The sequence below is a fragment of the Ceratotherium simum genome, chromosome 24 (genome assembly GCF_057802395.1).
Source record: "Ceratotherium simum simum isolate JZ-2026a chromosome 24, ASM5780239v1, whole genome shotgun sequence".
In the NCBI taxonomy this organism is placed as follows: Eukaryota; Metazoa; Chordata; class Mammalia; order Perissodactyla; family Rhinocerotidae; genus Ceratotherium; species Ceratotherium simum.
Window position 1 is genome coordinate 41,073,215 of NC_141923.1, and position 25,216 is coordinate 41,098,430.

The 25,216-nt window shown below is 35.4% G+C and overlaps 1 protein-coding gene across 3 annotated transcripts in view; it reads right to left on the bottom strand.

Annotated features, from left to right (window-relative positions):
- Positions 1-3,274: 3,274 nt before the first annotated feature.
- The window catches only part of SLC38A6 (solute carrier family 38 member 6), a 60,423-nt gene continuing 38,481 nt past the window's right edge, over positions 3,275-25,216 (bottom strand). For all 3 annotated transcript variants that reach the window (XM_087448408.1, XM_004426218.3, XM_087448409.1), the window contains 10 exons: positions 20,229-20,311; positions 19,699-19,757; positions 15,153-15,218; positions 14,863-14,916; positions 12,676-12,755; positions 12,225-12,325; positions 6,601-6,725; positions 5,059-5,203; positions 4,869-4,963; positions 3,275-4,678 (listed from right to left, as the gene is read on the bottom strand). In XM_087448408.1, the coding sequence (XP_087304534.1) occupies positions 4,598-4,678; positions 4,869-4,963; positions 5,059-5,203; positions 6,601-6,725; positions 12,225-12,325; positions 12,676-12,755; positions 14,863-14,916; positions 15,153-15,218; positions 19,699-19,757; positions 20,229-20,311 (889 nt within the window). In that variant the 3' untranslated portion in view covers positions 3,275-4,597. The remainder of the gene's footprint in view (positions 4,679-4,868; positions 4,964-5,058; positions 5,204-6,600; positions 6,726-12,224; positions 12,326-12,675; positions 12,756-14,862; positions 14,917-15,152; positions 15,219-19,698; positions 19,758-20,228; positions 20,312-25,216) is intronic.

Below are 25,216 nucleotides of genomic sequence, written 5' to 3' on the forward strand. Positions count from 1 at the left end.
AGCCTGACAAACTAGGACAGTAGATCATGATAGTAAAAACATACATCAGATTGTTTAGGAAGGGTGAGAAACAGAAAGAATTTTGATTGCAAAGAGGAAACCACATCCATGATATCTTTACTCATCCTTCACCAAAATTTTGTTTCCCTATCTTTCCTACTTCATTATGGAAAGACTATAGTAGTAGCATGGTAGGACAACGAATAAATTGTGTGTTTAAATTAGAAAAACAAATTTCTCAGTACTATAGAAGGTTCTGAGAAGTTCTAAGGCCTAAAACTAGGACAACTAAAATCTAGGCAGAGAAATTTGCAGGAAACAAAGTATGTTTCCAATAGGGGTAATTCTAACACAGCCACAAAGTACTATCAACACACCAAGAAGAAAAACAGGTTAAAACGAATTGTTAAGTCTCTGTCTCTAGCATCGATTTTCTATGTCTATATACTATAGTGGCAATGTCAGCCCTAGGGACAGCCCAAACGGAAACACTCTCCACACCCAGCTACCCACAAATTATCTAGTAACCTGATCCTGCAAATACACAGATCAGAGAACGGAGAAGAGAAAAATCTGTTTACCTTAAAGAGAGATCTTCCGAATTCATTAATATCTCATACAATGCTCACCATTTCATCTATGCTCACAAAACCTTATTCCTAGGCTCTAAAATGAATCCCTTCAGAGTCAAATGGCTGTAACACTTCTGTCAATGGTGGAATACACATTTCAAATATAAAAGACTACTGTGTAAAGGACACATTGAGACAGAAGCGAATCTTTCCCAGCTGATCTTTGCTCACTTCTCCACCCCAACCCCCAAAATATGGGGAAGAAGAAAAAAGTTCTTAAAGGTAGATGCTTTATATGTAGGCAAATAGAGAACACGAGATTTTGCAAAGATGAAAATGTTTTTGGGAGCACGTGAAGGCCAATGATTAGCTCATAACCCATTTAAAGGCATGTGTAAAGTTTACTTGAAAATGGATGATTTGTTTCTGCTTTTCCATTGGTGAATTCACCACGGTACTAAACTCAAATTTAAAAGGTGCCACAGTAGGAGGAAAGACTACAGTACAAGAGCAAACAAAGCCAGAGAGTTGGGCTGATCTAGCAACTTGCTACCCATAATGTCATTCAGGAATTACCAGATAGTAGAGAATCTATGGTACTTTCAAGACTTCAATTCCACACCTAGATTGTGCTGCAATTCAGATTGTACTTGTAGATGGAAAAGGAAAAAAAAAAAACAAAGATTTCCAGACCTTGGGTGTTTAAAGAGCCTTCACACAGTAAATCAACCTACTGCTGTCTTGTTTTCTCCGCAGCCAGACTGAAATAATACAGCACCAGCAGAGGTGTGAATTACCCCCATTCATCTTAATGGAGTGTTAACTTCAAAGGCTTGTTTTAACCATTTAAATGCTAAGCTCATGAGTAAACATTCTGTTAAAAAAAAGTACAATTTAAACATTCACCCTCCACATATGAAAGTAATTTATATTCTCAGCACTTCGTCTTTTAATTTAGCAAACAAGTCTCCAAGTGTTACAAAAGTATATATTTTGTGCTTTACTTAGTTTTATTTTAAATAGTTATTACCTAATAAATTATGAACATTAAGCCCATAATGAGTAGGTCTATATTTCCCATGGAAATGCTGAGGAGCACTTGAACAAGGTTTTCTGGTAATCCTGGTGAAGGGGGCACTGCTCTTACCAGCCATCTTACTAGCTTCCTCCAGACTCATACGGGAAGCTGTGACTCCAAACAGGCAACTGGATAAGGCAGAATATTAAAGTAAAATAAAAATGAACACCTCCACAAATGATTCCTCTTGATAATAACTAAGTTCTGCGCAGAGTGTTCAATAGGTTACTTGTCCCTTTGCCAAACCTCCCAGGATACTAACCCATGAGCAGGTGACGAATGGATTAATTGATGCCCAGCTGTCATCACACTTAACATTTGCCCCAGGGGGCATCCTTGCATCTGCTGCAGATTTAGGGTTATTTTGGTATTACGGGAGTTAGATTTATTTAAGCAGCTGAACACCTATTTGTATTTGGATCTGTAATTTCATAAATAGAAAAAGAGGGCACAAGAATTAGCTCATCAGATTGATGGGCTCTGGCTGGCCTGAAGCCACATGGGAGGCCATGCCTGGCTGTGCCCCTGGACCATGCTAAGTGCCCAGTTTCAGGAAGGCATTAGTAGGAGAGTACAGCTCGGGTAAAACTGTGGGAAAGCACTAAAAAGAGTGCGCATGGGGCCAGCTCCCCTGTGAGCGAAGGCTAGAGAGATTCTAAAGATATTACTTGTGCAAGATGGAAGATGAAAAAATTCCATGTCCCTGAGTGAAAGCAAATTCAAGTTACTGGTCTAGATGAAGAGATGGGAGAAAGGGGATAAATATTTAGTCTATTAAGAGAGCCTGTTTTGGTCTGCACCTAATTTATATAAGGTCATTTAATCCTCTCAACACAACCCTCTATAATTGGTATTAACTCCATTTAATACCTGTGTGAAAGTGGGGGCTTAGAGAGGTTAAGTAGTTTGCCTAAACTCACTGAGATTTGAATCTAAGTCTCTCTAACCCAAAACTTTGGACTTTTTCCATAAAACTGTGCTGATCTCAAGTTGCCAAAGAAGCATCTTAACTCAAAAGAGAAGCTGAGTTATCAATTTTTCAGCCCATTTGCTAAATGGGAAGCAAAGGGACACCTGCAAAAGTGTGTATTTCCGTACATGCAAATTGGCACTTTGCATGCAATTCCCTACTTTACATGTGCACAGGGGTAGGATTACGTTTTTACTGCTACACCCTGGCTTTGGTAGGCTGCTCACAAGGTGCCCTTTACATAGAACACTCATGGGGAGGAGAGATCTAGCTTCTGGTTTCCAACCAGCAATAAGCCACATCAATGGGAAGACTGGAATGATTTACAACCTCCAAACAAAATATGATATAAATCATCAATATCTGTCTCTGTTTGCCAAGTAGAAAGTCACATATTTTAGTGACAAACTAAGAAAGCTCAGAGAACTTTCAAATCCACAGCCAACCATCACAGCTCTATCTCATAATGAACAACAGAGGAAAATCACAAAACTTTCTTAGGATTTGGAGGCAGGGCAAAATACCAAGTGGAATAATTCCACAATTTTGTTATTAGTGATTGATGTTGACAACATTAACCCACAAGCTAAGATTTGATTTTGTATATAAACTTCATACACTGATTTCTTAAAAAACAAATGAACAAACAAAAGATTGACTCAATATATTTAATAACATTAAAAACTTGTGCTCTGTGAAAGGCACTGTTAAGAGAATGAAAATGCAAGCCACAGACTGGGAGAAAATCTTTGCAAAACACACATTTGATAAAGGACTGATATTTAAAATATACAAAGAATGCTTAAAATTCAACAATGAGATAACAACTCAATTAAAAAAATGGGCAAAAGATCTGAACCTTGCCAAAGAAAATATACAGATGGCAAATGAGCATATGAAGTGATGCTCAACATCATATGTCATTAGGGAAATGCAAGTTAAAACAAGATACAACTACATACCCATTAGAATGGCAAAAATCAAAAATACTGACAACACCAAATGCTGGCAAGGATGAGGAACAGGAACTCATTTGTTGCTGGTGGAAATGCAAAATGTAATAGCCACTTTGGAAGGCAGTCCAGCAGTTTCTTACAAGACTAAATGTATTCTTACTATACAATGCAGTAATTGTGCTCTTTGGTATTAACCCAAATAAGCTGAAAACTTATGTCCACACAAAAACTTGCACACAAATATTTATAGCAGCTTTATTCATAACTGCCAAAATCTGGAATCAACCAAGATGTCCTTCAACAGGTGAATGGAAAAACAAACTGTGGTACATCCATACAATGGAATATTATTCAGTGATAAAAAGAAATGAGCTAAAAAGCCATGAAAAGACATGAAAGAAACTTAATTGCACATTGCTAAGCAAAAGAAGCCAGTCTGAAAGGTCAGATACTGTATGATTCCAATGATATGACATTCTGGAAAAGGTTCCTAGGGAAAGGCTCATCATTTTTATGGAGACAGTAAAAAGATCAGTGGTTGCCAATGCCTGCATCAAGAGTAAACCCTAATATAAACTGTGGACTTAAGTTAATAATAATGTATCAACACTGGCTCATCAAGTATAACAAATGTACCACACCAATGAAAGATGTTAATAATATGGGAAACTCTAGGTGTGCTGGGGTGAGAGGATGTATGGGAACTTTCTGCTCAATATTTCTGTAAACATTAAAACTAGCCTAAAAAATAGTCTATTAATTTTTTAAAAAACAATAAACCCACAAACAAAAGACTGACCTAATATATTTAAGAGCATTTTGAGTTTTTTTCTCATTTTGATTAGAATTGCTAATAAGCCCACTTTCCTCTACTCACTCCTGATTTGTTCTATTTTTCTATTAACAATGTTTAAAAAATGTTAACCCATATAAAGAGAATTCATCCAAGGTACCTTCCAGAATTATTCCTTTTTGCATATGGAGGTAAATTTTCTTCAGAAGAAGTGGGAAAATATTTCTTTCATTTATTAATCCAATTAAAAATGATGAGTGCTAAACTAAAATTCCCCACCAAAATTCCAAAGATGAGCAAAAGAAAAGCCTGTGGAGATAAGGAAAAAGGTAAAGAACAATTAGAGTACTTTTTTAAACCTCCACTCTCCCCAATAATGTATGTTAATATAGTTCAAAATACATTAACTTTCTTGATGTAGATGAAATACTTAATTATAAAATGACAAATTATTTCTTAAAACAGGATTCTTAAAAGGAACAAACAAAAACCAACCTACCCCTAGCTTCTTCCCTGAGAGAAAGTCCTCTCTGCTAAGTTTAAGATAAAACAGTCCTGGGAATACAAAAATCAAACACGTCGATGTACTGGCACCTTTAAGAAAAAGAGGACACGCCAGAATCAGAAGGGAGGCTGGATGACAATTTTATCCACTTGATGATGTGGACTTTTTGAAACAGAAAACTTACCAACCACACCAAACACATTCCTAATGTCAGGAACATATATCGCAAGTAAAACAATGATAATATTGAGTGCTAGAGTGATCAAAGAATGGTGAATCCACGAGAATGGAAAATTGGAGAAAAACATCATCATTAAAGCTTTCCTTGCCTGTATAACAGAAAAAGAGACAGATTTAAGCAAAGACAAAGTGTCCAAGTCAAAATACTCGCTTAGGAAAACAAGATGTACAGTACAGCAACCATGGTGTTCTTGTCCCCTAAACAATTTAGATTCCAAAAATGTAGCATAAACTATTATCATAAAGTGCTCATTACATACAAAGAAATATAACTTTCTCTGTGAGCTTCATAAAAATTATTTTGCTTTAATTCTTTTTTTTTTTTTTTTTTAAAGATTTTATTTATTTATTTTTTTCCCCCTAAAGCCCCAGTAGATAGTTGTGTGTCATAGCTGCACATCCTTCTAGTTGCTGTGTGTGGGACGTGGCCTCAGCATGGCCGGAGAAGCAGCGCGTCGGTGCGCGCCCGGGATCCGAACCCGGGTCGCCAGCCGTGGAGCGCGCTCACTTAACCACCAAGCCACGGGGCCGGCCCTGCTTTAATTCTTGAAAAAATTTTCAGATGCAATTTCTTTAGGTTGCATAATTTTCAAAATTACCCATAATCACATTGTGTGATGAAACCTCAGAGAATCATTTTCATTAAATTCAGCAGATAGAAGAACAAAAGGTTTAAAACAGAAAAAGAAATCATGCCATAGGAACATCATCTATGATTTTATTTTATATTATCTATTTCACAGCACGTAAATACGAAAACTAGTTCATGACACTTCCCACTGCTAAGGCAGGCAGCAGGTGGTCACGTTCCACGAATGTTTATTCCCCTGCTGCACTCCTGGCACTGCAGGCACTCAGGGAGGAAGCAAAAAGTCTTGAAGACCTAGTTCTTAAGGAACTCACTGTTTAGGGATTCAAAAATCCATGCAGAAGCATTTATACCCAAAGCCTTTGTTTCCATTTTCTCAGAAATTCTTACGATTCTTACGTATGCCAGTTAAATGCAGAATGAAGATCTGTTCTGCCCCTTAAGTTATAATTCTAGAGCAAATAAAATATTTTGACTAAAATTAAACTAGAATGTCTATGTGAAAATAAATTTACAATAAACGAGAAAGAGCTTATTTTTGCTGACTTGACTTTTTCCTCTTCATGCACATTCTTTTGCAAACAGAATACAGAATTAAAGGGGGGGGAAAAAAAAACCCAAGACTTTAGAACTATAGTCTCTAAATTGGAAACAACGCTGTGGGAGAGCATAAATCTAAACTAAATCTCAAAAAACACAAATTAGCTTAGTGGTTCACTGTTATTTTCGTGCTTTCATGGGGCCAATATGTACGTATGAGGTCTTTGATCAATTACTTGACAAATGTATAAGATACCCAAGACTAGATGTGATTCAAACATTCTAGACGGCAAAGAATTAGTGTGGCCATATTAGGAAGCCACTACACTAAGCAACAAAACCTTTAAGAGTACTTACAGGGAAGTGGATTAGAGGGACTGTCAAAAGCACAGCAAATAGTATGCACAACTTCACAGTCGTAACAACAACATCATGCGGCAAGTATTTACTATAGCCTTGTAGTAACTCTGACGTCACTTTGTCTGTAAATAAAATAACAGTAATAAAGATCACATTATAAACTACTAAGATGTCAGTAACAGCAAAATTATTTTCCTTTGCACAAATGAATCTTAACGGATTTTAGCACCCAAGCACCAGATCTATCTCTGGCCTTTTTCCTATCTTATGAAACACAGAGACATTTCAGTATCTTCTTGAAACCTACCATCTCTTCTTTTAACAAAACTAGAAACCAGCACAGGCAACACTTTTAAAATTATGACAATGAATATATATAAAAACACCTCTTCTATAATCTGAAGGTTTAGAGCAACATTTATGTTGCTTGTTTTGCAAAGCGCTTTCACATGTACTACTGAATTTGGTCCTCGTGCAAACAATATAAGATGTATAGCTGGGCAAAAAATATTAAAAGACTTGCCTGAGATCACACAACACAAAGGGGCAGAGCTGGCAGAGTGTCACTCAAATTTTTTCAGTGCCAAAGCTGATAGCTTTTCTTCAATACTACAATGTTTTCTAGAATCTCATAGAGTTTTGTGCATGTTACCTGCTTCATCAACATTTCATCTGTAGATTCATCTTTCATAAAGGAAATGGCTTACTTAGCAAGCCAATGTAGTAGTCAGTGACAGAATTTGTACATGGTGACCATGCTTTGCTCCATGGTGTTCTTCCATTCTCACAATGTCTTCCCCACCCCAAGACAGACGACGGTATGAAGACTGAGGGTTCTCAAGAACACTCCATGTCACCGCCTTGTAAGGAAAGGTCAGTTTGTACTTAAAATAGAACGGTGCTTTTTTATTTGAGAGTGTATGTTTTGAAAAAGATGCTTTGGAGGAAATAAAAAACAAATCAAACACGCCTCTGTTTTCAAGGAACTCAAAATTTTAAGGGGACACAGGATGAATACACACACATATAATAGAAAGTGTATACACACAGATACACACAGCGGCAGAAGGTCCAAACGAAGAGCTACAGCGATTCTGAACAGGGAAACGTTAACTGTGGCTTTGGGATGAGCAAGGAGGAAATCCAGAGAGGCTCCACGATATAGTGAGCAGCAGGATGGTAGACGGGCTTGAATTCTGGGACCACACAGACTAATGTTCAAATCCTACTACTTATCAGCAACTTAACTTCTCTGAATCTCTCAGTTGTTACATCCATAAAATGAGGACAATAATATATTGACCTATAGTTACTGGGAGCATTAAATGAGTTAATGGATATATGCTGACATTCAAAGATGTGGGGGAAGAGATTCTCTCTAGGAGCAAGCACCACACAAGCAAAAGCCCTTAGGTAGCAAAGGGAATGTGCATCTGAGAAAAGGAGCAGTCAGTGGTACCACAGTGCTGAGATATGTGGGCCACAGAGCAGAGAGGAGTGGCTGATAAGGCTGGCAATGCATTTAAGAGCTAGTAACAGAGCTCTTCATAGGGTCTGGACTCCATCTGGTAGGCCATGGAGATGCAATGACTTATGAAGAATAGTGTATTATGATCTGAACTGAGCAGGAGGACAGATTGGAAGAAAAAGAGACCCAAAACAGGGATAATAGTTAGAAGGCTACTATCATAATCACTGAAATAGAACGAGAATCTGAACTAGACTAGTGATAATGGAAATGGGAGAGAAACTGTCTAAAGTATCAAAGACATACTTTATACAACGTGAGACTAATGGACTAAGCAGGAGATCCAGACGAGTCAGGAAAGCTGGATTCTATTTCCAAATCTGTGAGATACTTGTGAGTCTTTGGAGAAATATGGCAAACTATTTTATTTCTACTTTCTGAATCATAAAAATGAGCTATTAACACCACTTATTGCTTAACAACCTTGTGGACTTTTTAAATGGTCTGGTTATTATGCAACATTTGGGCATTGGCCTGGCTCACCAGAAGAACACTTTTTCTTCCTCACCTTATAATGCTTTAACATCTGTAATCGGAGACAATATTATTAATCTATGTATCCATACTTATAGGTCCCTTTAATCTGACAAAATTTATATTATTAACTAAGCCTCGGGAGCACTGGATAAAAGGATTCCAAGCAGCTCCAGAAGCCAGAAGAACTAGATTTATTACGAATTCAGAATACCTGTTACATGTCCACTTCCTACTTTCCCAGGATGAAAATTGAGCCAGTCAATTCTGTGTTCTTAGCTGAGCCTTAACATATGTAAGGGATAGAGCACAACACACTTCTCCAGGTTCAGACAAATCTCTACAAATCTCAGGAAGGACCTGATGGTGATCTCTGCAAGTTGTACATGCTATTGAAATCAGAAGACTGTCCTATTTAATACACACTGTCAAACAGGTTAGGAAGTTTATAAAGGTTACCACGGAGTAGCAGAAAGATCACTGGATTTGTATTCAGGAGACCTGCCACTAATTGTGTGACAGGCCACTTCACCTCTCTGGGCTTCAGTTACTCATCTACAAAATGAGTTGAAGGCCTTATTAACTCCTGACTAGCCCTTTTGATAAAGTGTCAGACTCAATTAGCAATTTCTTTCCATAAGACTGAGAGTTTCTGTTGTCCTGATAGAAATATACCATAAAAAATGTTCCTCTGGGGGCTAACCCGGTGGCATCGTGGTTAAGTTCGAGCACTCTGCTTCTGTGGCCTGGGGTTTGCAGGTTTGGATCCCAGGTGCAGACCTACGCACCACTCCTTAAGCCATGCTGTGGTGGCATCCCACATACAAAATAGAGGAGGATTGGCATAGATGTGAGCTCAGGGCCAATCTTCCTCAAGCAAAAAGAGGAAGATTGGTAACAAATGCTAGCTCAGGGCCACTATTCCTCACACACACACATATGTTCCTCTGTTGTGATTAACAACCCAAAAAAGAACCACTGTGAACAGTAAATCAATAGCTGAATCTTCTTCTGTCTTTGGAGAAGGAGTTACTTTTACATCGTTCTTTCTATCTATTTATCTGTCACCTACCTACCATGTGATTTTTCTTAGATGTGTATTTCTCCATTCTATAAAATGTAGATATTCTAAAGAATTCGCATTGATGGAGAAGGATTAAGACAGAGTCAAACTTTTTCTCAATGTTGAAGATTGAAAATATAATAGTATTTGTGCCAGCTTTACCTGATAACCAGGAAAATCTCTGTGTAGGAAACATTTCATTTACATAATGAAAATGTTTAGCTTCCGTGTTCAAACAATGATGATAGACTGATAGATAGATAGATAGATAGAGATATACAGATATGCCTGGAGCTTAAGTGAGCTTAAGTTTTTCAAAAGTTAACTTGGACAAAAACTTGGAATGGAGGAAATCTGGGTTCTATAGCATAATTCCTGAGGGGACAGCACAGTAATAAAGGCACTAACTTTGAAGAAAGTCAGAATTCGATTCAAGTCTCAATTCATTACTCATTAGCTGCAGGTATCTGGCCAAATTACTCAACCTATATGAACCTATACCTTGCAGAGTCCTCGTAAGGACTAAGTTAGGCAATGTATGTAAAATACCTGATACTTACATAACAAATGTTAGCTCAATAAATGTATTAGCATCCATCCTTCCTCCACTTCCCTTTCAATCTAAGCTTTCTTACAATTTAATACAGCTCTTACGCATATCTCATGGTAATTCATGTAACTATTTCTCAGTTATCCTGGAGATTGGTAGGCCATTTGGTTTCTTCCAGATAGCTCTATTTACCCATTAGGAGGAGAAGGAGGTCCATTTTCTGGACTCTTTCTCAATGTTGAAGATTCCTAAATATAAAAGTATTTGTGCCAGATGACAATTTTAATTTAGAAAAATATACAGCTATTCTGCTATACTAAGTTTTTGCTGAATCCCAACAGAGACCCTGCTATAATGTCTTATTAATATAGAAAAGGCTTATTGAGCTCAAGTCTGTACAAAAACTAACAAACCCAACAACCAAAAGTAGAGCTTATGTATTTGAAGAATTCTGTTTCATTAGCAATGATCAAAAAAGTTTAACAACCTGTTTTAACTTTCTTTGTAGTGCATCCAGCAGGGCACCACATGTTGGAAATGATGCTTTTCCTGATGGTGCACACAGGGCTGTACCACTTATCCTACGTCAGTATAAAAACGCAAGAGCAGGTTTAGATTAATGAATGGCCTTTATTACTGCTGAAATAAAAACACAGAGACAGCAAGAAAAGGACAATTATAGTTTTCTCACACACTGAAAACTCCAAGATAATTCTTACAGCGTATACTGAAAAGTAACCACATTTGAATTAAATTTCATTAAAGATAGTAAGGAAAGAAGTACAGTGCTGAAAAATAGAGCATCTGAAATTATGAAATAATTACAATAATAATAATAGTGACATTCCACCAGCAGCTCTCATTTGTGAAGACTGCTATGTGCCAGATACTATAATGGGCATTCGACATATAACTCATTTCCTCCTCAGTACAACTCTATGCAATTATCTCCATTTTACAGATTAGGAGAGGAAGATACTGCAAGGTGACGTATCCTTTTCAAGGTCACATAGCTAGAGTAGAGTAGTAATCTGAACCACATTTGCTGGATTTCAAAACCCACACTCTTCCCACCAGGCCTAGGAAAGGTAGCTGTGCAAGAAAAGGTTGTCTAAAACCTTGTTGGACTTGGAAAAACTGTGGGAGACAAGCAACGCGCCACTACAAGTCATCCTGGATGTCTAAAACCTGAAGCGCGCACAAGGCTGTCAACCATGAAATCAGAGTCATAACAGCTAAACATCACCAAAGTAACAACAGCCATGTACTTGCAAGTTGTTATAAAAGCATTCATAAATTGAAAAGTGTATTCAAGAATTTGACAAATTGAGTGTAATTTGTTATAATGTGTTTGTTTGCAAATTAAACAAGTATGTTTGCAAATTATAAGAGAGCTTACAATTTTTTTTTTCTTGTTTTAGACTTTAAGTTTCACATTTTCTTGAGTACTTATTAGAAGAGAAAAAAACACGTACCAAGCAGGCAATTTTTCAAAAGTAAATAAAATAAAATTTTACTCTTATTTTATGATAGAAGAATCCTCTAAAAAATTAAGGAGAAAGGTCCTGGTGCATCAGAGAATGCACATCTGCTGAGTCGTGTGAATTAAGTCTGAAGGCAGAAATTTCTGACATCTAAGTGTACAACTACAGGCCAGTGTAACCGAACTGCTGAACTAGAGTCTAATATACCAAATTCTCAATTAAAAAAATTAAAATCATTATTGCACATTTTTTCTTGTAGAAAGCCATCAATGTTCCTAAGCCTGAGGTTTTACTTAGGCAAGTGTTTAAGAAAATTTTCATATGAATTTCATCCACCTTTATAAGAGAAAGAAAATCAATTCTTTAAGGTCCATAGAGCCACCACAGTACGTACTGCATTGAATTCTGGCAGCCTGAACAAATTAACTTACTAACGCAAGGCAGAAACAAAGTCCATACTCAGGTGTGAGATCAACTATAGAACAATTTATTTTGTCATCTACAATTAAATAATATACTTACCATAAAAAGTAAGGTATCCAAAGAGTGCAGATATAAAATAAATGAGAAAACTTAAAGCAATCGCTGTATTGGTTACATTCTGCATTCTTTTCTTTGAAGGGCTAAAAGACACAAATGGCAAAAATAGAATCGGTGATCTGAATTATATCTAAAGAAAAAAATATCTTCCAAGCTAGTCAAGAGGATCCCTCAACCAATCAAGACCTAGTTCATTAACAACTATATCCTAGAATACCTTATGTGAAATTACTGTACAAAGGTTACACTTCCAGGAAATATTCTCAACTTGGACAGAACTAACTCTTGGTTGTTTTATTTCGTTTTAGACTAACACTTAGAATTCAGTGATAGGAGGAAAGAATTCATAAAGGAGAACGTCATTCAATCTGAAAGCCCTAGAAGTAAAAAAACATACTTAATACATTTAAAATATTCCAGAATTCTATAGTACCTTTGAAGTTCACAGTATATGGGCAATACTGAGGTATGGCAGAGAAATGAAAAAGCCATGGTTGGTATGGCATAAGCACTCTGAAAAAAATTTAAAAAGATGAAATTATTAAATGCTACTCTGTTGAAACCACTACTTCAAATGACAATAAACTCAGTTCTTCAACAATCAATTGGTTAATTTAGGGGCCGGCCCCATGGCGTAGCGGTTAAGTGCTCGTGCTCAGCTGCTGGCGGCCTGGGTTCGGATCCCGGGGGCACACCAATGCATGCACTGCTTGTCAAGCCATGCTGCGGTGGCGTCCCATATAAAGTGGAGGAAGATGGGCACAGATGTTAGCCCAGGGCCAGTCTTCCTCAGCAAAAAGAGGAGGATTGGCATGGATGTTAGCTCAGGGCTGATCTTCCTTACACACACACACACACACACACACACACACAAAAATTGGTTAATTTATTTCATCTTTCATGAATTATCTCTTTATAAAATGTGTTTGTTTTTTTCTTTAAAGAGAGACATAATTATGGTCACCAGCAAATGTTTTACTTGATAGTTTGATTGCTTGTACTAGCCAGGATATTTCTTGGCTGGTTTCCATACCATGTTGCTTTTACTACAATCAATGATTCGTCTATATTATTTGGGTAAGATAAAAATAATTTAAGATAAATAATATTTAGGTAAGATTAAAAATAATAACACTTTAGAAATGATCTTATTGTAATTCTCAGTCTTTCCTAATGTACGCAATAGGAAAATTAAATACATCATATTACCTTAAGCAGTAAGAATAGTTAATGCTTTTGAATCTGCTTTCACCAACTCATTCCAAGAGAATACTGAAAGTATTAATCTCATCTTAGTAGTGCCAGCGTCTTTGACTAGGATCTCTTTCAGTGGGAATGAACATGATTTATTCCAGACTGACAAATTCTTAGAGATCCATTGGAATACATAAGTGTTTTTTTTTTTTTTAATCTTATTATGATACTTAAGAGCCAAAGGAAATTACAAAGCAAACAAAAGTTACCATCTAAATGAAAATACTATCTTTACAAAATGGATGGTTATGATTTACTTTCTCTTTTCTACTCTAAAAAAAATTCCCCCTAACTAATTTTAGGCTCTTCAGCAAAAGAAGTTCCAGATGACTGAAGACCTATCTTGGGACATAATGCCTCCTAAAATATCTGAGGGGAGCAGGGAGGAAGGAAAGCTGTAGTGTTTCCTGAGACTGGATTAGGGGAATGAGAGTTTAATTCACAAACTCTCTTTCATATATTGCTCAATTTCCTGGCTTGTCAATTACCCTACCTAGATCTTTACAGCACATGGAGGCCTTTACCATGTCAAAGATGTGGTAACCTCCCTTGTGGGGCCAGAGAGACATTTCTCATTTAAAAACTGGGGATAAAAAGGAAAATTCTGCATGGAGGACTTACCACACTAACATGCTACACTAACAGAGCTGGACATGAGTGGAGGGGATTCTAGTATCTGGCACCTGCATTTCAGCAGAATCAAGTGTAGACCAAGAAACTCTCGCAGCAACAAGGAAGACTTTGAGCTCTTCTAGAACAGTAAAGGAGAGATCATCCAGATCAAGTTCCTGCTTCCTCCGCTGATGCCCAGGGGCTCTTGCAGGCACTTCCAGTATCACAGGGCTCTTAGAGAAGGCAAGGGGACTTGGTCTTCTAGTCCCCACTCCAGGCATCATAAATTTCAACTTCAGAATGTCGGCCAGAAGACATATTGGCAGTGCTCAATCGCTGGTCCAATGATGAAGCTGTTTAGCTACACACCAAGGTTCTACTCACAGGGGAGGAGTTTTTGATATAATTGGCTATTTAGCTTTACAAGTCCAGAGGGCAACAGGAAGTCTGTATCCACAGAGGACCTTATTGGCCAGACCAGACATTCAGTAAATCTGTTCTTTTAGGCTGTGGCCCACTTAAAACAGGCTCTATTTAAAGGCATGCCAAAAGAAAAAAAAAAAAGGTGGCTGTTTCATAATGGGCCACCCTGTGTTAAATAATATTATTCTTCTGGTAGGCAACCTTATACTTAGCACTTTCACAAAAATTAATTAGTTACAGGTACAAAGACCTAAGAGACCCTGTTACACAAATCTCTTAAAACTTGAAATGTGAAAAATCAACCAAAAGTATCTGTTAATAACTTACACACCTCTTTGGAGAAATGAAAGAGCTTTGGTTTACAATCATCTGTAGCATTTGAAACCTGTTTAAGAGGATTGAGGGGAAAAAGAGAAACCAAGAGCCATTAAAAGTCAGAATACACGAACAAAAATGATGAATTTATTATTACTAGGCTTTCAAATCAAAATATTTGAAAACAGAGTTCCAAAATGTAATATAGCCATTACTTTTTTATTAATTAGGAAAAAAAATCATTATTAGTCTGATTTTTTTTTCTTTTTAGCTTAAAATAAAAAGGAAGAAAATATAAACCATTACCTGGAAGTATTGCTCTACATAATTTAATGTCAGAGGACAAGGGATGGACCATTTTTTAATTATAATCTGTAAGAATAAGTAGAAACAGCACTCAGATTATTTCTTATACAATTCATGACAAGAAATTGATTTCAAATAGGTCAGCATTATTTCAATTAATCTAACCCCATACCAAAAAATATGCTAGCTAAAGGAAGATTCTTTGCTCATGTGATTTTCCCCAGTTAGAATGGGGTCATCATTTAATATGGTCACCTATGGCCAGGGGGGCAGGATGGGGGTGGGGAGAGTTGCTGCATATCTGTTTAGTGGGGATCTTCCCCATTAAACTCTGAGAGTATTCTCACGTCAACTTTCAAAACTCCAATAGCATCAAGGCCTTTACCAAAAAAAGGGCAACCTAAAATGGGAACACGATGTTTTTAGCGACAATAGTACAGAGTATGGTTATTTGTGGACCTGGCATCAGTAGCAGACAGAGAAACATTAATAGCAGTTTTGGAAATGGCCACAGGCAGAAATAGGTAGAGACCCTATGCAAAGGGGAAGCTCAGGGATTTCTGAAGTATAAGTACTGGCCCTCCTTGCTTTTCTCAGATGTATATTACTTTTGGTGAATATGGATAAAGCTGGCTAAGAATAAGAGCACACAGCTAGAGAACTCCAGTTGGCGAAACTAAATTTTAAAAAAATTAAAAGAAATCAAGAGGGATACTATTTCCCAGAAATAATCAATGAAAATGTTTCAGGGTTTTACCTTAACTGCACTCATCCTGTTCCTAGACCTACTGTTGTGGTTGTATCCACACTGCCATCTTTGCCATTGTTTCAGGGGACGTAATTACCCTGTAAACATGTGCTCCAAGCTAAAACCCAACACACAAAAGGGCAAGAAGAATAAAGAAAAGTAGTTGTCCTTTGCAGGAAACCCATAAGTAAATACTATTCCTATTCCTATTTGGTATTTATCTAGTTTTGGATTTTAACCAAGTCAATCAAAATTTTATATAGTGATAAAACAAATCTAAAGAAAACAGACTTTAGGATTAATTTAGCTAGCGAACTAAAGAACTACTCTTAATTAAAACCCTTATCAAGAAAAAAGAATTATAAGGATAAATGGGCAAGTTGCTTTGTCATTTCTAGATAAGTTTTCAATATGGAATAAAACTGAGTGGTCAACTTACCAAGAGGAAACAAAAAAATCAAAAGCAATAATCTCATCACCTTTTTTCTGATATGTTTTTAAAAAAGGATGAAGATGGGGGTAGAAGCTAGAGAAGTAAGGTTGTTACTGGTCTCTCTCTTCAGCCCTGCTCCAAATTCAGTGTCTCACGTTTCCCCTTAATAACAGTGGTGGTGGTGGCAGCGACAACCATTTACTGAGCACTTGTGTACCAGGTACTTCGAGAAGTTCTGTATGTGAGCTACCTCATTTGTTTTATCAGCTGTTATTACTACTACTACTACTACTACTTACAAACCAAAATATGTCAAAACAATGCTCCAAAATGCAATATAATCATTACTTTTTCACTAATTAGGAAATATTATTAACAACTTGATTTTATATTAATATAAAATTCAGTTACTACTGCTAATTTCTCTGCAGAGATCCATCCCAACCCCAAGCCTGCCTGGTGGAATGGGGTGGATAGAGATGATGTCCTATAAAGCGGAAGTACAGACCAGGAATGGAAAGATCCTCAACAACAGAGAGGAACAGGAGTCTTTGTTCACGCTGAAGACAGAACATGATAAGAAGGTAACTCCAGGGGTTAGAAAGACAAAGGGAAAAAGAAGATTAAATATTAAAATACGTGTTCACTTGCACAAAAGGCCCTTCCTTCTTCACTGCTCTAAGTCCTTCCCATCTTTCAAGGATCAGCTCGAGTTTTATTTCCTTCCACATCCTTCTCTACTTTAGCTCTCAGTGATCCTTCTCTCCTCTCAACTCTTGCTATTCTTAGTCTGAAGCAAATAAATCAACACTTAATTATGTACTGCCTATATCGTTCTCTATTTTTTCCTAATACATTTATCTTATCTCCTCTCTAAGACTGACAGATCCTAAAGAGCAGTGTCCAGGTTAAACTCCCACCACCGTACAATGCCTAACATAGTGCTCAGTAGAAGGAAAGCTCTGACCAATATCCATTCAAATAATTCTCTATTTGATTCCTGACTTATTAAAATCCTACTCAGAATACTAATCTGTACTCAAGACAGAACTTTTGGAAAGAATGGCAATATATCTGTGTTCTAAAATGGGCCAAAAAACATAAATCCATCTGGTTACTGTCATTCTGAGCCCCTGCTAAAACAAAATTTATTTTTAAAATTTTAGATATTTCAGATAGGACAAAAATTTATGTTAAAATTTTTTATGCAGAGTAAGGATCTGAGACAGATAAAAGTACAGGTTTTGATTTGCATTATTTGAAAAGTGTAATTTAAGAAAATAATAGTTTTCTGGACTTTTAAAAAATGTAATATAACTGTTATACAAATTTACAAAAACATATTGACAAAAATAATCAATGAAAAAATTGACATCCTTCAAAAAATCTGGGTTAATACATACATGTTTCCTTTCCCTAACCGCTATGCATTTCAAAACCTAATACTCAGAGAGTCTAAAATAAATATGCCAAGTAAAAACAGCATTAAAGAGAAAGTATACAGAGTGTTCTTCATTGTCCCATTGTAGACTGATTTTAATTTGTGCTCATGGGTAAAAATTTGAGCAGATAGTTTGTAAAGCATTACAATAAATGCAGAATAAGGGTATTATTTCCATATGACTGCTACAGTAGAAATCTGTATCAAATTAAAGAGTATCTGCCATGACAGAAATGAATACGGTGAAAACTACAATAGACATATCATATCAGTATATTTCACCTGCTTCAAATTATTGGCTATAAAACCAAATTGCTCCTACCTATGCAATGTGTGGATTGCCAATTGTCTGTGAGGAAAAAATTCAATGTTATCAATACTGATTCTCTTTAATATCCATTTGTTTATTTGCATAGGTGGGCCACTCCTACCCATGTAGATGCTTCTCGACAATCAGATTATAAAGAAAATATTTCTTGTTTCCCTCCTCTCTGTAGAGCCTAAAAAGTATATGTTCCTGGATATTAACTAAACTTATTGTGGTAATCATTTCGCAACATATGTAAGTCAAGCCATTATGCTGTACACCTTAAACTTATACAGTGCTGTATGCCAATTCTATCTCAAAAAAATTAGAAGAAAAAATCTAGAAAAAAAAGTGTATACTCAATTCACTTACTTGTAAAATACATGTCAGACAATTTGAGGAGGGGGAGGGCAATGATTTTAATTTTGATAAATTCAACAAATGACTAAATGTAAGCACTGTTAAGTATTTTTAGTTTTAAGAGCATTCATTAAAGTATAAATATTTCTGTACACTGAAACCAGAGTCACTTCCACTCCATTTACATAATCTAAACTTGTTTTACCCTTGTAGCCCAGAAGATAGTCTAGCCTAAGTTAAATGCATCCTCGATTGTTTAGACAGCTCAGACAGCTGGCCCGTTAATATGGTTAAATACTGATATGTTGTCTCACTCTTCTGGATGGCATTTTCCTTTCATTTATTTTTCATTAATAAGGAAGAATTTAATCAAGTTTATAATTTTAAGAGTTTAATCAAGCCATTAAAATATGTATCTTCTTGGCAAGTTTAAAATTTTTAATCCTATTTAAGGTTTGATATTTAGATACTGACTGTGGAATAAACTGCTATGCAAAGAGCAAAAGGATTTTTTTCAAAATTTCACACAAAGATACTATCTTTGGGATGTTAAAATCTGTTTTAGAAGAATTAAAAGAAACAAATTCAAATTCTCTTTTACCTTTATATTAAAATATTTTACCAATATGAGAATAAATGAAGTTTACCATCTGATAGATATTTTTCCTGTTATAATAAAAATGAGCTAATTTGAAAAAATAAGAAAAAACATATTCCACATGTGAAGAAAAATATTTCTTTGCAGTAGTCTTTTTATCAGAACTTATCTAGGCTGAATAAACGGGACCAGATAAGAATTCATGCACCCCAGTTCTTACTAGATGTCCCAGAAGCTCTGGTTTTATTAATGGAACAAAGATTCAAAGTTAAGATGAATAGTATCGAATTGATTTTACAGACTAAAACCAGCCTGATTCTCATGCTTGAATACCCCCCCCCCACAAAACATTGTACAGAAATAAACTGATACACACACCTACACAAAGAAGTATATTTCATTTAAGGTTTTAACAGAATTGGTGTGCTCTCCTCTCTAGCTAACCACAAGAGATACTGAATTTGAAATACTGCTCCAGCTAAGCCTCTTCAAAATACATACAATGAAGGAAATGATTTTGTGGAACAAAAGTGCTTTTAATCACACACTGAAATAAAATGGGATACCTTCCCAACACAAAACAGAGTTGAAAAAAGACATTAACACAATGAGTTCAATTTTTGTGAGGAGATAAGCAAAACACTATATTTTAAACTTACCACAAGAGCAAAGAACACCATAAAGAAAAATGATAAACTACTTGTGTAGCCAAGAAAGCCTGTAAAATAACAGTAAAATAAAAAGCAATTTATAAGGTAAGTGATCCTAACATACAGCTAAAGCTATACATCTTGGGCATGTTTTCTATTACGGTGCTTGGTATCTGGGGCTTAGGGCTGAGAATAACAACATTCCAACTATCTGTCACAGATCATTTATGTAGCTCTGTACAGCAGAATTGGAACTGGCTGACCACTAATGGTACACTGTAAGGAAAGGCTGCTCTTTAATGTTCCGCTGTAAAGATTTTATTTTAGTGGGGCAGACAAAATACTAGAGCAAACCAAGTAATAGGTTAACTAGGGAGGGCTGAAGGCTAAACAACCTAAAATAAGTCCAAGTTCAAAATTATTCACAACCACCACCCTTCTGCTAAAAATGCGGCACTGTGAAGTTTAAAAGCCCCTTAACATTATTTTCTTTCTTTCTTTCTTCTAAACAAATAATGTTCTCTTCTATAAAGACTTACCTATTTTAGGAAGAAGTGCAAGAGGGAACACAACGCCAACACAAATGATTATTAGTAGTGTTTGTCCATCAAGATACCAAGACCTATTAGGAAAAAAACAGTTCTATTTTAGGCATAGGACTGCAGTATTTGTGCTAAAACACACATGTGCACACACACACTGCTATAACCGTTACAACCACCCATTAGGAAAAGCCTACTTCCTTTTGTTCAAACATGTTCTTCTGGGATCCCATTATTCTTATTAGTTAATTTACATTTAAGGAATGTATCAAAACAATGAGATGCCACTTTTCAACTACCACCTTAGCAAATATTTAAAAACAAGACAATAGTCAATGTTGGTGAGGAGTGATGAGCTATGCACAAAACTGATGAAAGTGTAAACTGTGTATATTACCTTTTTGGAAAGCAATTTGGCAATAGATATTGAGAGCCTTCAAATATTTAACATTTACAAAAGACTATTAAAAATAAAGAAACAATCAGCAATAAGAATAAAAATTTTTGTAAAAAGGTATTTATTGAAAACATTTAAAATAAGGAACATTAGAAATAAACATCTAAGACCATGACATTTTAAAATAAATTATGGGACTATGGGACAATCATAAAAAAGAACATTTTACAGGATAATAATATATTATCCTGAATATTCAGTAAACATCATAAATATATATAGCATGATAGCAATGATAACAATTTTGAGGAAAAATATAGATTCATTAAAAATAGAAAGGAACTGCAATATATTAACAACCATTATCTCTGGGTGGTAGAATGATGGGTAATTTTTCTTCTTTATAGTTTTCTATATTTTTCAAATTTTCAGGAAAGGGCATGAATTACCAGGAAAAAAAGTATTAAATTTTTCATATAAAGGCATTAGACTATTGAATGAAAAAAGGTAGGTTAAAGTGTGATGGTGTATTTGATTACTGAAAAAAAAAACTGGATGTATATAGAAAAATGTCAGAAGAATATACTTAAAATACCAAAGTGGATATTTCTATGTAGTAGCAATATGACCAATTTTTATTTTCTCCTTGTTTGTGTATATATGGTTTCGATTTTTTAATGTAAACTACATGTGTAGAAGTTTTAAAAAGTTAGAGTTAATTTTCCAAGACTTTAATAGTAAAGACTTGACTTTAGTATGTAAAAGACAAACAATCTATGAAAGAAGTACAACTAGTAAATATACATGAAAAATCCAATCACCGGTGCTGATTAAAAAATAAATAGTGAGGCTGTTGAAACTAAACTAGTAAAATTATTTAGAAAATAATATTCAAAGATGTGGCATAACTAATCCTTGACATATTGCTAGTGATCTTGTCAATTAGTGCTATCTTCTTGAAAAACATTGATAATAGGTAACAAGAGCAATAAAAATGAGGTAATCTACTCTAAGAAAATAATTTAAAACATAAGGAGTTCTATGTGCATGAAGCTGTGAATACAACATTATTATAATATTAAGAAGCTGAGGAGAAATCCTACATATCCAACAACAGAAAATATTTAGGACAATTACAGTATACTCAATGGAATGTTATGCAGTTTTTTATAGAAGACAATTTAGTAAAATGGAAAATGCTAACGATAGAAATATAAAATATATGGTTATTAACTATGTTTTTAAAAGATTTTGGGGAAAAGTTCAAAGGAAATAAAATGATAGTGATTAGGTAAGAGATAGTATTATGTATAATTTTTGTTTGCTTTTTTTTTTCTAAATTTTCTGTAATGTGGCTGTCATATTTTTACAATGAAACATATACATATATATACATGCACAACAGTAACAACGTAAAATTCATGCTAATATGTAAGCCGGGAGCATCAAAGACAATAGGGATTACTTTTTCAAATCATTTGGTAGATGCCCTCAGAATTCCCAGTTTGCAATAATGCATCCTCTTTCTCTACCAGGTAGCCAAAGTCTCCCACTGTTATGTTAAATTAAGAAAATGGATAAATTCCTAGAAGCATGCAACATACCAAGACTGAATCATGAAGAAATGGAAAATATGAACAGACCAATAACAAGTAAGGAGATTGAATCAGTAATCAAAAACCTCCCAAAAAAGAAAAGGCCAGGACCAGACAGTTTTACTGGAGAATACTACCAAACATTTACAGAAGAATTAACACCAATCCTTCTCAAACTCTTCCATAAAACTGAAGAGAGAACACTCCCAAATTCATTTTATGAGGCCAGCATTACCCTAATACCAAAGCCATATAAGTCACTACAAAAAAAGAAAACTACAGACCAACATCCCTGATGAATATAGATGCAAAAATTCTCAACAAAATATTAGCAAACTGAATTCAACAGCACATTAAAAACATCATACACCATGATCAAGTGGAATTTATCCCTGGGATACAAGGATGGTTAAACATATGCAAATCAATAAATGTGATATAGCACATTAATAGAATGAAAGACAAAAATCATATGATCATCTCAATAGATGCCGAAAAAGCATTTGACAAAATTCAATATCCTTTCATGATAAAAACCTCTCAACAAATTGAGTATAGAAGGAACATACCTCAACATAATAAAGGCCATATACAACAAACCCACAGCTAACATCATACTCAACAGTGAAAGGTCAGAAGCTTTTTCTCTAAGATCAGGAACAAGACAACGGTGCCCACTCTTACCACTCTTATTCAACATAGTAGCAGAAGTCCTAGCTAGAACAATCAGGAAAGATAAAGAACTAAAAGGCATCCAAATTGGAAAGAAAAAAGTAAATCTGTCTTTATTTGCAGATCATATGATCTTACATATAGAAAATCCTAAAGACTCAACCAAGAAACTGTTGGAACTAATCAACAAATTCAGTCAAGTTGCAGGCTACAAAATCAACATACAGAAATCAGTTCTGTTTCTATACACTAACAACAAAATATCTGAAAAAGAAATAGCAACAAAAACAATAAAATACTTAGGAATAAATTTAACCAAGAAAGTGAAAGATCTGTACACTGAAAACTATAAGACTTTGATGAAAGAAACTGAAGAAGACACAAACAATGGAAAGATATCCCATCCGTGTTCATGGATCAGAAGAATTAATATTGTTAAAATGTCCATACTACCTAAAGCCATCTATAGATTCAATGCAATCCCTATCAAGACTCCAATATTTTTTAAAGAAATAGAACCAACAATCCTAAAATTTGTATGGAACCACAAAAGACCCTGAATAGCCAAAGTAATCCTGAGAAAGAAAACAAAGCTGGAGGTTATCACACTTCCTGATTTCAAACTATTCTACAAAGCTATGGTAATCAAAACAGTATAGTAATGGTATAAAAATAGACCAATGGAACAGAACAGAACAGAGAGCCCAGAAACAACCTCCCTCCAACCCCCCATATACAGTCAACTAATATTTGACAAAGGAGCCAAGAATACTCAATGGCAAAAGAAGACTCCTCAATAAATGGTGCTGGGAAAATTGGATAACCACATGCATAAAAATGAAATTGGGCCTCTATTTTACATTACTCACAAAAACTAACTTGAAATAGATGAAAGACTTAAATGTAAGACCTGAAACCATAAAACTCCTAAAAAGAAAACATAGGGAAAAATATCCTTGACATTGGTCTTGGCAACAATTTTTTAGATATGACACCAAAAACACAAGCAAAAAAAGCAAAAATAAGTGGGACTACATCACACTAAAAAGCTTCTGAGCAGCAAAAGAAACAACAAAATGAAAGGGCAATCTACAGAATGGGAGAAAATATTTGCAAACTATATATCTGATAAGGGGTTAATACCCAAAATATATAAAGAACTCATACAACTCAATAACAAAAAATCAAACAATCCAATTTAAAAATGGGCAGAGGAAATGAACAGACATTTTTCCAAAGATGACATATGAATGGACAACAGATACATGAAAAGATGCTCAATGATCAGGGAAACACAAGTCAAAACCACAATGAGATATCACCTCACACATGTTAGTATGGCTATTATCAAAAAGACAAGAGATAAGCATTGGCAAGGATGTGGAGAAAAGGGAACCCTTGCGCACTGCTGGTTGGAATGTGAATTGGTTCAGTCACTATGGAAAACAATATGGAGGTTCCCCAAAAAATTAAAAATAGAACTACCATATGATCCAGCAATCCCACTCTAGGCATATATCCTAAGGAAATGAAAATGAAGGTATCGAAAAGATATCTGCACTCCATGTTTTTTGCAGCATTATTCACAATAGCCAAGATATGAAAACAACGTGTCTGTCAATGGATGAATGGATAAAGAAGAGGCGGGGAATATTATGCAGCCATGAGAAAAAAGGAAATCCTGCCATTTGTGACAACATGTATGGACCTTGAGAGCATGACGCTAAGTGAGATAAGTCAGACAGAGAAAGACAAATACTGTATATCACTCATATGTGGAATCTAAAAAAGCTAAACTCGTAGAATTTAGTAGAATGGTGGTTACCAGGGGCTGGGGGTAGGGGAACTGAGGAGATGTTGGTCAAATAGTACAAACTTGTAGATAGAGGATGAATAAGTTCTGAGGATCTAATGCACAGCATTGTGATTATAGTTAACAATACTGTATTATATATTTGAAAGTTGCTAAGAGACTAGATCTTAAATGTTCTCAAGACAAAAAAGAAATGATGATTATGTGACATGATGGAAGTGTTAGCTAACACTATAGTAGTAATCCTATTGCAATATATGTGTATCAAATCAACACATTATACACCTTAAACTTACACAATGTTACGTCAATTATATCTCAATTAAAAACAAAAAACAAAAGACAAGGTTTTCCTCTACATGGGTTTCAACTCCTGGCTTCTAACATGGACTTCGTGATTCACTGTGTCTCTTTTACACCTGGTTTATGAGGAAGTCCTTTCTAATGTATCTTTAATGGGTACTATTGGGTGCGACAACTGACAACTTCCTCTTTAACAGAACAAGGG